The 13,762-nt window shown below is 55.5% G+C and overlaps 2 protein-coding genes across 2 annotated transcripts in view; one reads left to right on the top strand and one right to left on the bottom strand.

Annotated features, from left to right (window-relative positions):
• Nucleotides 1-7,998, top strand: part of C17H12orf43 (chromosome 17 C12orf43 homolog) — a 12,734-nt gene extending 4,736 nt beyond the window's left edge. Inside the window, exons 4-8 of the mRNA XM_027567339.1 lie at nucleotides 1,571-1,613; nucleotides 1,816-1,914; nucleotides 5,542-5,615; nucleotides 6,164-6,254; nucleotides 6,750-7,998. Of these exons, the coding sequence (XP_027423140.1) occupies nucleotides 1,571-1,613; nucleotides 1,816-1,914; nucleotides 5,542-5,615; nucleotides 6,164-6,254; nucleotides 6,750-7,089 (647 nt within the window). The 3' untranslated portion in view covers nucleotides 7,090-7,998. The remainder of the gene's footprint in view (nucleotides 1-1,570; nucleotides 1,614-1,815; nucleotides 1,915-5,541; nucleotides 5,616-6,163; nucleotides 6,255-6,749) is intronic.
• The window catches only part of HNF1A (HNF1 homeobox A), an 18,082-nt gene continuing 12,259 nt past the window's right edge, over nucleotides 7,940-13,762 (bottom strand). Inside the window, 6 exon segments of the mRNA XM_027566554.1 lie at nucleotides 7,940-9,216; nucleotides 10,546-10,724; nucleotides 10,726-10,885; nucleotides 11,921-12,112; nucleotides 12,785-12,986; nucleotides 13,124-13,275. Coding sequence (XP_027422355.1) covers nucleotides 9,089-9,216; nucleotides 10,546-10,724; nucleotides 10,726-10,885; nucleotides 11,921-12,112; nucleotides 12,785-12,986; nucleotides 13,124-13,275 — 1,013 coding nt within the window. The 3' untranslated portion in view covers nucleotides 7,940-9,088.

A 13,762-nucleotide genomic window follows, 5' to 3' on the forward strand; every position in this document is an offset into this window, starting at 1 on the left:
AGGTGGCCAAAGTATTGGAGTTTCAGCTTCAGCATCAGTCCTTCCAGTGAATATTCAGAACTGATTTCCTTTAGGATGAACTGGTTGGAATTCCATGCAGTCCAAGGGACTCTCGAGAGTCTTCTCCAACACCACACTTCAGAAGCATCAGTTCGTTGGCGCTCAGCTTTCTTTATAGTCCAATTCTCACATCCATACATGACTACTGGAAAAACCATAGCTTTGACTAGACGGACCTTTGTTGGCAAAGTAATGTCTCTGCTTTTTAATATGCTGTCTAGGTTGGTCATAGCTTTTCTTCCAAGGAGCAAGCGTCTTTTAATTTCATGGCCGCAGTCACCATCTGCAGTGATTTTGGAGCCCCCAAAAGTAAAGTCCTGCCACCACTCACTAGCAGGAAGAATTTGGGCGGGGTACTTAAGCCTCACTGTATTTAAATTTCCTCATCTGTAATGTGGGGTTAAGGATAGTACCCACCGTTGTAAGGAGTGGAGATGATGTATCTGCAGTGCTTGGCACACATTAAAGGCCCAGTAAAGAGCAGTTATGTGGTTGGTCTCTCGTCATGGACTCATTTCCCCTTCCTGTCTGGCTCCCATTTATCCTTTAATACAGCTGAGACACCATCTCTTCAGGAGGACTGGGTTACATGCCTTCTCTCCACGATCGTCATACTTTATGTGATTCCCTTCATATATAATGCTTTCCTTTCTTCTACAATTGCTTCTTTACTTATCCTGCCTTTTTTCCTTTCACCCCTCCAACCCCAGTACCTAGAGTCAACTGTGGCTCATACTTGCTCCACAAATTTATTGAGTGAGAGGTTGCATGATGTGAACTTCACAAGGGCTGGTGTCTGTTCACCATGGTATCCCCAGGGCCTATACCTTGCTCAGCAAAATGATTTTTAAATGAATGAACTTGCCGGAAAGGGGCCTCTAAGGGGTGAGGAAGCTGAGACCCTAGCAAGACTCCCCGTCCAGTGATCAGCATAACTGAGCCCCCTTCGTTTCTCTCTTCCAGAGCACTTAGCACACAGCTAAGCACACAGTGGGCACTCAATAAATGCTGGAATCAAAGTACACTTAGACGTGCTCATTCAGCATGGTGATGAAGAGGGGCTGTGGAGCCAGACAGCCTGGATCCTCATCCCAGTTCTTGTTGTTTGTTAGCTGTTTGGCTAAGCTATTTAACAGGCTTCCCCAGGGAGGCATGGGTTTGATCCCTGGGTCAGGAAGATCCCCTGGAGAAGGAAATGGCAACATTCTTGCTTGGGAAAGCCCGTGGACAGAGGAGCCTGGCAGGCTACAGTCCATGGGGTTGCAGTCAGTCAGTCATGACTTAGCACTGAACAACAACAAGCTATTTTACATCTCCTTGCCTCAGTTTCCTCTTCTGTAAATGGGGGATGGTGACTGCTCCACCTCCACCCCCACCCCCATTAGCCCCATCAGGTTTTTGGAAAGATTCAACAAGTTATAGGCGTAAATGACATAAAATAGTGCCCAGCACACAACAGATGGTGTAGTTGTTTCCTCTGTAAATACCTCAGTGTTCATTATTTCCACAGATGCTACAAATGCTAAGTTGCCAGCCAACCAGCCAAGCCTCAGGTACTGTGCACTTTGTATTCAGATTTCATCTTTTCATTCATTGATGTTGGCCCCTGCCACCTGCCCCCCGACACACACACACACCCCATGTACTCCCTGCTACACCTGGTATGTCAGGGTGAGCAAGACACATGTCTTCCCCACCCTCTCGGGGGCAGCCTCTGAGCTGGCAGGAGGTGAGGTCCTTGTGTATGTGTTGCAGGCACAAGGTAGATGAGCATGAACAAGACGGCAACGAGCTTCAGACCACCCCCGAATTCCGAGCCCATGTAGCCAAGAAACTGGGAGCCCTGCTGGACAGGTAACAAACACCTATGTTCTCTTTTCCTGCCCTCATTCATTCATTCCAGGAGTCATGGCCCCCGAGGCCTGGGAGCTCAGCAGATGTCAGTTGGCACCGTGGTAAGCACAAGGTATCACCCTGCCATGCAGGGCTTGTCGTCATCCTTGTCCTCCAGCTGTGGGAGAAGGCTCCCATCTGTGAGAAGAAGCATGTGCCTGCAGTCACGGAGGAGGGAGCAGAGTGGGCTCAACTCCAGGGCCCTGCTCTTAACTGCTGCGCTCTCCTGCTGCCCCCAGAGGAAGAGGGGACCCCGAGATGCAAGAGCTTATTCCCACCACAAGAGGGCAAGGCACCAGCGGAATTCCTGTTTCTTGAGTGCTTACTGTATGACAGGTGCTGCGAGAATATAACCTGTGAAGATCCAGGTTGGCAGGACTTCCCTGGTGGTCCAGTGGCTAAGACTCCACGATCCCAGTGCAGGAGGCCCAGGTTCAGTCCCTGGTCAGGGAACTAGCTCCCACATGCCACAACTGAAGAAAAAATCACGTGTGTCACTAGTAAGATCTAGCGCAGCCAAAGAAATACTTTAAAAAAAAAAAAGATCCAGATCAGCATTCCTAAAGTAGGTGCCCAGGAACTCGAGTCCAGAGTGTGGCTCTGGGCACCAGGGTTCCAGCAGCAAAGAGGAGGTGGAGAAATGCTGTACTCTGCATACCCACTGTGCCTTGGGAAGTTAATTAATTTATCTTTATAATTTTATTTATTTACTTTTGGCCGTGCTGGGTCTTCATTGCTGTGCAGGCTTTTCTCTAAGTACACAGGCTTCTCATTGCAGTGGCTTCTCTTGTTATACAGCAGGGGCTCTAGAGCATGTGGGCTCAGTAGTTGTGGCTCCCAGGCTCTAGAGCGCAGGCTCAGTAGTTCTGTTAGTTGGCTTAGTGGGCTTAGTTGCTCTGCGGCATGTGGAATCTTCCTGGATCAGGGATCGAATTCATGTCTCCTGCATTGGCAGGTGGATTCTTTACCACTGAGCCAGCAGGGAAGCCCTGCCCTGGGAGATTTAGATGCTTGGTAGTGTCTTCAAAGCTCTGAGAAGTCCTACAGTAGAGAGTCCTGCGTAAATTTGTGTAGTCCGGCATCTTCCAAGCATGTTTGGCCACAGTGCCTCTGTTCCGCGGATGACCAGTGGCGTGGCATGGGACTCGGTCCTGGGCAGGCTGGGCTAGATCCATTCTCACTTGACAAAGCCCTAGCAGATTTTGAAAGGGAGACTCAGGATGTTTGGGCCATAGTCCTTCAATGTGAAGTAACCATCAAAAAGGATAGATGAGCCCTCCCAAAGTGCACAGCTGCTGCTAATCCAGACAGAACTTTGGGCCAGCCCTCAGCAGCCTGCACCCCCACGGCCTTAGTGCCAGTCCCCAATCTGGGAATGTGCTTAACGTGTTTAGGAAGGTCAGTTGGGCATCTCAGTCCGAGGGAGTGCTTTTTCTCAGTGACCGTTCGGCTTCAGGGTAACCAGGGCCACCTGGCATTGCAGTGACCCGTGACGAGCGCTTCCCAGGTGGAAATCCACCGGGTGTTGGTCACCCACCATCAGGATAGGTCCTGCAGCGTTCTGTGTTTATTCCTCTCCAAAGAAATGACTTAGCACAGCTATCCTGAGCCAGTATCTTGTGTTTTAAGGGCTTCCCAGGTGGTGCTAGCAGTAAAGACCCTGCCTGCCAGTGCAGAAGACATAAGAGATGTGAATTCGATTGGGAAGATCCCCTGGAGAAGGAAATGGCAACCAACTCCAGTATTCTTGCCTGGGGAATCCCATGGACAGAGGAGCCTGATGGGCTATAGTCCATAGGGTCGCACAGAGTCAGACACGACTGAATCAATGTAGCACGCACAGAGAAACGATACCCCAGTTGGTCCCTTGGCACCATGGACACGGTTTGTCCGTGGTGGCAACATGGCTTGGCACCATGGTTGTGTGGGGCTGTACTGAGCGCTGTAGGAGGGTTAGCAGCATACTTCGCCTCTACCCACGAGATCCTAGTAACATTGCTCCACCAGCCGTGACAACCAGCTGTGTCTCCAGACATCACCTAATGTCCCTGCTGACTGACACTGAACCACCAGGTTAGATACCCGGCTCAGGGTCGGGACCCTGTTGGCATCATTTCTGTTCCCTCTCCCCAGACCGTGTCCCGTGCAGGATGAGGCCTCTGGCACCTACACAAGGCAGTTAGGAGAAGCGCCCAGCACATCGTTCTGTTTGCTGCAAGGGCGTTGCTGAGAGCGTTGGTCTCCAGTTGCGAGGTGACTGCCTCGCTAGCACTCCCCGAGACCTGCTTCCTGGTCTCGGCAGTTCTCCCCTCTTTGTCTGTGCTAGAGAAAGGGGTCCTGTGGAGCTCATTGCTTATCTTTTCTTTTCGGCTGTGCCAGGTCCTCATTGCTTTGCTCAGGCTCTCTAGTTGTGGCGAGTGGGGGCTCCTCTTTATTGAGGTACGAGGGGTTCTCACTGCGGTGGCTTCACTGGTTGGGATCACAGGCTCTAGGCTCACGGGCTTCAGTGGTTGTGGCACGTGGGCTCAGTAGTTGCAGTTCGCAGGCCCTAGAGCACAGGCTCAGTAGTCGTGGCTCACGGGTTTAGTTGCCCCATGGCGTGTGGGATCTGCCTGGACCAGGGATTGAACCTGCATTGGTAGGCTGGGTCTTTACCACTGAGCCACCAGGAAACTCTACTGATTGCTTATCTTACAGCAGTAATCATCTTCATCATCGTTATAGCTGGCATTTACTGGCTCACAGCCGGGCTCCATCCTCAGGGATTAGAATTCACTTTCTCATTTGAACCTTGTAACAGCTCTAGGAGGCCGGGAGTCTCATCACTCCCAGTGTTCAGAGGGGTAACACAGGTTCAGAGAGATGGAGTTCCTTGTTAGTAAGTGACAAAAATCAGAACTCAAAACCCAGGTCTGAAGTCTGAGAAAGGTCAGTGGATTGTAACAAAGTCAGTTTCTCAGCTGTGATCATGGATGTTAGTTACACACAGTGTTACCTGAGGGAGAAACCAGGTGGGGAATACATGGGGTCTCCCCATATTATTTCTTGGCACTGAGTGTCAATATATATTAACTCAAGCTTTTTAAATATTAAAAAAAAAGGCAGGTCTGCCTGTTATAGGAGCTGAACCTCTGAAACGTTCTTTTCCTCAACTGGTCATATTTCCCTTTTCGTGCTTGCTACCAGGAAGTTCAGAACCAAATGTGTGCCCTCTGTCTAGCAAGTCTCTCGGGCTTCCTGGCCACACTTCCGGCTCTTTCTGTCCCTCTTGCTCTCATTTTCTCTTTGCCTTATTTGAAGTTGCATTCTGTTATACTATGAGTATCTTCAAAACTTCTTCAGCACTTTGTGGGATAAAGTAGGGTTTGAACCAGTGAGTCACCATTGTTTGAGCTGACAGGGGTTCTTCACCACATTATGGCTGTGACCAGGCATGTTCCCATCAGCTGGGGGCCCTCTGCATCCATGAGTAGCATTGCATTACTCTATCCCCTCCACTTAGCAACAACAAAAAGAAGTTTTAATTAAAAAGAATATTTGTTGTTGTTACCCAAAATCTCATCCTAAATCCACTGTCTCTTCCTGTAGCTCCATTACCATTTCAGAAATCGTGAAGGAGCCAAGAAAGTCCGAGGTGCAGCAAGGCGCCCTGGAGGATGACGGTAAGCAGCTCAACTATTGATAACAGCATTCCTTTATTAAGCCCCCGCCTGTGAGGCTGGAGCTACGAAATGCCCTTTTGGCATATTATCTTCCTTCATGCCTGCAGGCCCTGTCCAAGGCAGATGTTATGGTGACCGTGTTCACAGGGGGACCCATGAGGGGAGCTGGGGCCAGGAATGTGGCCACTGGCCCGAGGTGACCCTGAGCAGGAGCGCCTGCTGCACCCCACAGCCTCTCGCACACAAGTCTCTGTCCCCTGCCTGACTCACTGACCACTCTGCAAGCTGCCATAGGCAGGTAGCTCAGCTGCTGAGTCCCAGAAGCCTCGGGAGACTTGCTGGCTTGACTTGGTGGCCGGCAACACCTCAAGCACCCAGTCCCCTCGCTGCAGCAGAAGGAAGCATGCTGCCTCTCATCCTGTGAGGCACCACTCTCTATTAGACAGGAGCGATGCCCTCTGGACCAGGGGCTCCGTGAGGGCAGAGATGGGGCAGCTTCGGCACTTGGGGGCCCCTGGCTGTGCTGACTCTGTCCCCATGGGTTGCAGGCTTCCGCCTTTTCTTCACGTCCATCCCTGGAGGCCCCGAGAAGGAAGCTGCTCCCCAGCCCTGCCGGAAACGGTTGCCTTCCAGCTCCAGGTGAGATGACGCGTCCTTTCCTCAGGTTCCCTCATTTTGGCCAGATCCCCCCCACTTCCACCCACAGATAGCCACATGGACCCCAGTCAGGCCTGGGCCCAGGAGGAGTCCCACCAGGTAGCTGGAGACATAGTAGCTCAGTGGGAGCGGGAGAGTTTCCACTGGGGGCTAGATGTTGACTGCTCTCGGAGCACCTATCTCGTGCCTGACACCACACTCCTGGGACATCCCTGTGAAGCCTGGGCTCTGTTAAGATCCCCACTTGATAGGTGAAGACCCTGAGGGTTGGAGAGGTTAAGTCACGAAATGAGGTCACACAGCCTGGAAGGAGAGAAGCCTGTGTGGGAACCCAGGTCTGCCCCCCGGCCAAGCCTGAGTTCTCCACATACCGCCGTCTCTCCCTGGCCTCCGTCTGGTGGCCTGGCCTGGGGCACGCGCGGCGCCTTTGAGGCCCAGTCCCGAGTCCCCTAACACTCCCCCCACCCTCCCCGGCAGCAGCGATGATGGCGACGAGGAGTTACGGCGCTGCCGGGAGGCGGCTGTGTCCGCTTCTGACATTCTCCAGGAGTCCGCCATCCATGGCCATGTCTCCGTGGAGAAAAAGAAGAAACGGAAGTTGAAAAAGAAAGCCAAGAAGGAGGACAGTGCTGACGTGGCCGCTGCCGCCACCAGCAAGGCCGCAGTCGGGAGGCAGGAAAAGGAGTCTGCCCAGCTCAACGGAGACCAGGCGCCCCCTGGGACCAAAAAGAAGAAACGGAAGAAAAAGACCAAGAAGGCCAGTGAGGCCTCCCCGTCCCCGCCAACAAAGAGCGCTGCTGCCGTTCCCTCGAACTGAGCCCAGCGTGCGGGCCGGGAGCCCACCAGCTCAGGCTTCCCACAGGGACTAGCCTGTCTGAGCCCTGAGTCCCTCTCCAATGTAAGAACTTGGCTGGCGAGTCCAGGCTCTGCCCGTGACTGGGGCCAGCCCAGGCGTAGGGGCCGAGAAGTGGTCATAGGGTGAGCGGGGCCTGCCCTCCTGTGCTCCCCCTGGGCCGTGGCAGACCTGTGGTACCAGAACATTCTGTGACCCCAGGAAGAAGGAGATTCCCAGTCACTCAGGGCTGAAGGCCAAGTAGTCGAGCTCCCGCCGCCTCAGTCTGGTGCAGGAGACGACCTGAAGGAGACAAGGTGGGGTGGCCCCCGAGGCCCCAGAGCCCCTTGTGTGTCTCCCTCCACACAGGCTTCATAAAACACTGTCTAGAAAAGAGAGAGATCTACTCTGCCCCACACCCGGTTTTCCAGAATTTTGTCTCCACAATGTGAATATGCCATGCGTGATCGTGTCTCTGAGCCAGCCAGATTATGGAAAATGTCGAGGGAACGGAAGTGTAACAAGAGATCTGGGTGCTGCCCTGATCCCAAGTCAGTGCTGAGCCTACACCCCAGGAAGTGTTCCCACACCCCAGCTTCAAGACTGCAGGGAGTGTCACAGCACTCGTGGCCTGGGACTCCTGGACCCACGTGTCCTGCAAGAAGGAGCAGAAGTTCATGGTGAAGGAGGCATTCCAGCTCGGTGGCCTGGCCGCGGAGATTCGGTGGAGCCAGGAAGACAGGTGGGATGTGAGAGTGTGTGTGCCGGCCCCGCCCCTCCTCAGGCCCCGAGCCCCCTTCCGCCTGCCCACCCCACCTACACAACAAGCAAGATATTGGACACGATCCGTGTTTACTTTACTAAAAGTTAAATAAATGTACAGGCTCGCTCTCAGCTGACTGCAGGCTGCGCTGATGCTAGTTCTCTCCTTGCCCTGTCCTCAATCCAGGATGGAGGTGGTCTACGAGGGCCGGGTTATCTGCAGCAGCCCCCACCCCCCGGGAGATGAGGTCATGTGAGCCCTGGGCTGACATGGCTGCCTTATCACTCAGGACCTCAGCCTCCTCGGCGGTTGCGGGGGGCGGGCTGGGAACCCTCCCCTCAGCTAGCTGGCCCTAGCTCCCAGGTGCAACCCCTCCACTGATCTTGCCTCTCTTCTCCCTCTGGGCCCCTCAGCTCTGCTTCCCCGGCCTTGCTGCTTTCTGAGCTCAGCAGCTTCACTCCCGAAGCCGGGAAGGGTGTTCCGCCCCACAGCCTCGACTTGGCACCAGGCTCTCACCAGGGGCAGGGATGACGCCTAGGCCTGCAGGGGTGGGGGGCTTTCCAGTAGATGCAGGATGCCAGGCTGGCCTCAGAAGGTGTGGTGCTCAGGGGGGACAAAATGTCGAAGAAAACCAGAGGTCACGGGCTGGGGAGAAGTTTGGCTTCGGTGGAAGAAAGCTGGAGAGGCCTGCGTTTCCCCAGGCCCCAGCCCAGAGGAGCCACTCAGGTGAGGCTTAGGAGAGTGGGGACAGGTGGGTCTAAAGGGGCGTGCGGTTAATAGCAAGGGGGCTAGGTGGGATGGCCTGATTGGGGCATAGGTGACAGAGTTGGGGCCACATTGACCTATGACCTCTGCCAGCTACACGGGCTGCTGTCCTGAGAAGTGTGGCTGGCAGTTCCCTGCTGGATGCAAGGGCTCCCAGCCTCGGGGGGGTTGTGTTCCAAGCGACAGGATTTACCCTGGGCAGCAGGGACAGTCCCTCCCCGTGACCCACCAGGAACAGGCTCTGCTCTCCAGCTCTCCACTGTCCCCACTTGAGCACTGAAGCAACCCTCCTCTGAAGGCCCCGTTTCTGAAGCTGGCAGGATGGGGATGGGGACTGAGGCGCAGTTTTCCAGGGATGAGCAGCTGCCCGGTGAGCAGTAAAGGTTTGCAGGCTCAGATGTCCTGGTCACCCGTCCAGCAGACTGTGGAGGCTCCAGGGCCCCTGGGAGGCCATGGTTACTGGGAAGAAGAGGCCATCTGCGTGGAGATGAAGGTCTCGGTGACACTGTGGTTGGATGGCAGCAGGTGGCTGTGGCCATTGGTGGAGTCGGAGCTCTGGTACAACACCAGGCTGCTGGAGGGTACTGCGGAGGCAGAGGAGGCAGCTGGTGCCCGCCACGCTACTCCCGACCCCACGCCCCACCACCACCGTCCCTGAGGGTGTTTGCGATGGGAAAGTAGCACCCCTGCACCTCCTGAGTCTCAGCAGGTTAGAACCCCAAGGTCACACCTCAGCTCTCAGGCCTTATTAACCCAGCCCGGCTCCAGGGCCGCCAGGGTGTGGCCCCCACAGCCCCAGCACAGTTCAGCGAGCACGTCAGAGGAGCCCTGGTGAACCGGCGTCGTGGTTAGTTTTCATGCCTCAGCTTTGCCTTTTAGTACCCAGTCATGATCCAAAGCCCAGTCCAGACATCGCTGTGTATTTTGCAGTTGTGGTTAACACCTACGTAAGTTGGTGTTAAGTAGTAGAGATTTCCCTTGACAGTGTGGGTGGGCCTCATCCAATCAGTCGAAGCCTTTTGCCCAAAAGCTGAGGCTTCCCAGAGAAGGAGACTGCAGCAGGGCCTCCTGCCCTGCAGCTTTCAGACTTACAGACCCCACGGTTGTATGAACCAATTTCTTAAATACGCACGTGTGTGTGTGTGTATCCCTATTGGTTCTGCGTCTCAGGAGAACCCTGACTGATTCACATGGTTAATGAATGGACGTGGAGTTTGGACCTGGGTCTGGGTCCTGGCCCCACCACCTCCAAGTCCCTCTCCTCCTCGGGTGCTTTCTCCTCTGGAAAACAGGGGTGCTGCTGCCCACCTCATGGGTCGAGCACAGAGCCTGGACCACGGAGCCCTCAGGGACTGTCCCCTCAGCCTCCAGGGCTGGATGGAGGACCCCAAGACTCAGACTTAGCAAGTAGCCGGGTCTCAGAGCCCAGCAGCCTGACTCCACAGTGCCTGCTCGTCACTGTGGTGTTGCGGGCTGCAGACTTGGGTTCTCAGGGAACGAAAATGCAGGGTTTGGGTGGCACATGGTGGGCTCTGTGGTCGCTACGGGGGAACGTGAGTCCTTCTGACTCCCCAGGAGAAGCCAGAAAGGTGTGAAAGCTCTTAATTTTTTAACTGTTGGCAACAGATTCAAAAAACACCAAACGCGGAGCCAGAGGAGCACATCCACGAGTCATCTCCGGCGCCCCCAGCAAGCCCTTCCCACGCCTTCTATTCCGCCCTACTTCAGGTTATCTTCTTCCTCCACCGAGTTAATGGATGTTGCAGTGAGACAGGCCCGCTTCCTGTGGCTTCACACCCCTCTCGTCTCACTTCAGGAGAGCACCCGTGCCCCCTCACATGTCCACCCCTCCCCGCCACCTCCCTCAGCTGTGGGGACAGCGAGAAGGGGTGGGGTGGGGCAAGGGGGCTCACCGGTGGGGCTGGCGCTGAGCCGATGGCTGGGCTGCAGCTGCTGGATGCCAGCAGGGTCCTGGCCGGGGATGTGGATGGTGGTGGTCTGAGACACCGGCGTGTGAAGCCCGGACTCGCTGGAGGCCTCAGCATCTGAGGTGAAGACCTGGCGGAAGAGCAGCTCCTGAGCCGCCCTAGACGGGGGCTGGGGCAGGGCCCATGGAGGGGCGGGGCCTTACCTGCTTGGTGGGCGTGAGGCTGGCCAGGGCGCTCAAGTTGGTGGTGTCGGTGATGAGCATGGTCTGCGGAAGCAGGCCCGTGTGGGTGTACTGGGCCACCTCAGGCTTGTGACTGTAGAGGGCTGGCCAGGAGGGAGGAAAAAGGAGGGTACAGACGTGGCACCTGGGTCCGGCTGGGCTCCTCCCATGAGGGGCCTCAAGGCAGAGGCGTGGGCCTGGTGAGCCCCGCAGTGGGGCAATGGTCGGGGACTCAGGGCTGATTTCTAAAACCTGGGAGCTCCAGGTAGAAGAGATGGGTGCTGCCCCCAACCGCAGGGGCCTGCTCTGCCTGTCTTGTGGGGAGGAGCCTGGGGGAGGCGGGGAGCCCACTCCTGCCGTCACCTGGAGAGCGCAGGTGTGGAAGGGACCCAGAGATGCAGGTGCTGATGGGGTACTCAGTACGGGCCCTGGATGGAAGGGTCAGTGCCCTGGTGAGGGGGGCGCATCTTATCCCCCACCTCCAGGGCCCCTCTCCACAGCGTAACCCAGCATTCCATCTGCAGTCCCAGCCCCCCCAAAACACACATACACCAGCAGAAAAGCGACACAAATCACGTATGGTCACATGGACTCAGATGAAAACACAGCCACCCACATACACACATAAATGGTGGCCACCACACACACAGACGTTCAGGTCCACAAATCCCTCATCCAAGAATCCAAGTTCCAGAAAGGTCTGAAAACCAACAGGTGTTCATCAGGTTGGTATTAGAGCTTGTCTGGTGGCGAAGTCGGTCCTGAGCCTATTAACCCTGCTTCGTGGAATTCTCCCTTTGGCTGCAGAAACCATGGTGTTTGATGAAAGGGTGTCGGACCAAGCCTTGCTGAGAGTGTTGTACGTCCTCATGGTGTATGCACCATATCACCTTTCTAAAAGCTGAGGGGTACACATGGCCCCAAGGGCACATGTGGGTGTGTACACACGACCACATGGATTCACACATTGAAATGTATTCAGCCCATGGACGTGCATCTGAGCACCCCCAGAGCCCCCATCACAGAAGCACTCACACTTCTGTGAGTATCAGACACATAGACCACAGCATCTGCCACACCGCCCCTTCCCCTGGGTTCCCACCACCCCACCCCCCAGCAGGGGGCCAAGGGGTGCTCACCGTGGGGGCTCTGCAGCTGGGCCATGGTGGCCATGAAGGGGCTCTGGGCCACGTGGCTTTGCACAGAAGGCATGAGTGGCTGCTGATAGGAAGGGTGCAGCGGCTGCGAGAACTGGACGGGCTGCAGGGTGGTCAGGCTGCTGCCCATGCTGTTGATGACCGGCACACTCTGTGCCTGCGTGGAGGCCAGGCCTGAAGTGGTGGGAGGGGCAGGGGTCGGCCAGGCCTCCGGCTACCTCCGTGGTGTCCCCAGGCCCAGCCCGGACCCCCAGGGGCACCAGCCCTCCCTCCTAGAGCCCGTGGCTTGGAGGAGGGGACGAGGTAATCCGGAAACAGCCTTGCACTGCATTAAGGCCCAGGCAAGTGACTCCCCCTCTCTGAGCTGCCAGCTTACTATAAGGGCAGGGAGTGTGTCAAAGAGGGTTCCTTGGTGCCCTGGGGTTCTGCAGCAGTGCAGAGGCCTTGGGGCTTAACTCTGTACCTCTTCCCCAGCAACTCCCTGTCTGTCATATATTGAGCTTCTGCATAATAGTTCTGTGAATAAACTCTTTCTGAACTTTAAGAAAAAAAAACTAAAACCTAGAAAACGTCAGTCCCCCTTACACTGCTCTGTTTTCCTGTAGCTGTTTCACCATCTTAGGTATTGTGTAACTTGTGTATTATGTTTATCGTCTGCCTCCCCCACTTAGGTGACTGAGTTCTGGGGCTCTTTGGTTCACTTGTGTATCCCTGGTGGAGCATGGCGCAGGCACTCAATAAATCTATGAATGAATGAGTCCCAGTGGCTCTCCCCATTCCTGGATTCAGCGGGAGACCCCATGAGGCCCTCACTCAGATGGCCCCCTTCCAGCCCCACCAGCTTACCAATGACCAGTGTGGAGGCTCCTGTGTTGGTGAACGTGGGGCCCAGGGAGGCAGGCTCTCCAGGCCCAATGGCCATGACCCCGGGAAGCGAGGCCATGATGAGGTTCTGGGGCTGCTGGCTGAGGCCTGGAGATGTCTGCTCCAAGCTGTGCAGTGCTGTCAGGGTGCTGACCGGGGGCAGGGGGCCCCCAGTGGCTGAGACCTTGGAGGGGAAGCCAGACTGAGTCAGGGTGGGGCCCCACCCTGCCTCCCCGGGTACTGCCCCACCCTGCCTCCCCGGGTACTGCCCCAGAATATCCCAGCTGAGGGGAGATGGGGGAGGGTTGGGGGGACACTCACCAGCTTGGCCTCTGTGCTCAGCAGACTGTGACTGGGCTCCAGGCCGGTGGGAGACACTTGATGCAGGGGTGCAGACACTGTCACCAAGGGACCGCCGCTGCTTGAGGGCACTTCCGCCCCCTCACTGGTGGCAGGCTGTCCATAGCGCACGCCTGGAGTGGGAGCAGTGTCCAGCGTCAGTGCCCCAGTTTCCTGCCTGTGCCCACGGCCCCCAACACCCCAAATTGTATTGGCTTGCTCAGGCCACTACACCATCTTTCTCTATGCAGCCAGCAGATTTTGCTGGAGTATCCACTTCCTGCCAGGCCCTGTGCTGGCTGCTTGTTCCACCCCTTGAACACAAGCTTTGTGTTTTATCAGCTCTGTGGCCCCCCACTGCCCAGGGCTACACCGGACATGCAGTCAGTGCTCAATGAAAGACAACAGAGCCAAACTGAACTAGGCTAATGAAATTAAACCGCAGCAAACTTGAATAGAATGAATTGGAATTAGGTGAATGAAACTGATCAAGCTGAATCAAACCGGAAATGAACTGAGATTGAGTTGAATTGGATCAAATCGAATTGGATTGAAATTGAACTCTACGATACGAGATTAACCGAATTTCCTTGAAATACATTTAGTTAAACTGATCAGTTG

The sequence above is a fragment of the Bos indicus x Bos taurus genome, chromosome 17 (genome assembly GCF_003369695.1).
Source record: "Bos indicus x Bos taurus breed Angus x Brahman F1 hybrid chromosome 17, Bos_hybrid_MaternalHap_v2.0, whole genome shotgun sequence".
Classification (NCBI taxonomy): Eukaryota; Metazoa; Chordata; class Mammalia; order Artiodactyla; family Bovidae; genus Bos; species Bos indicus x Bos taurus.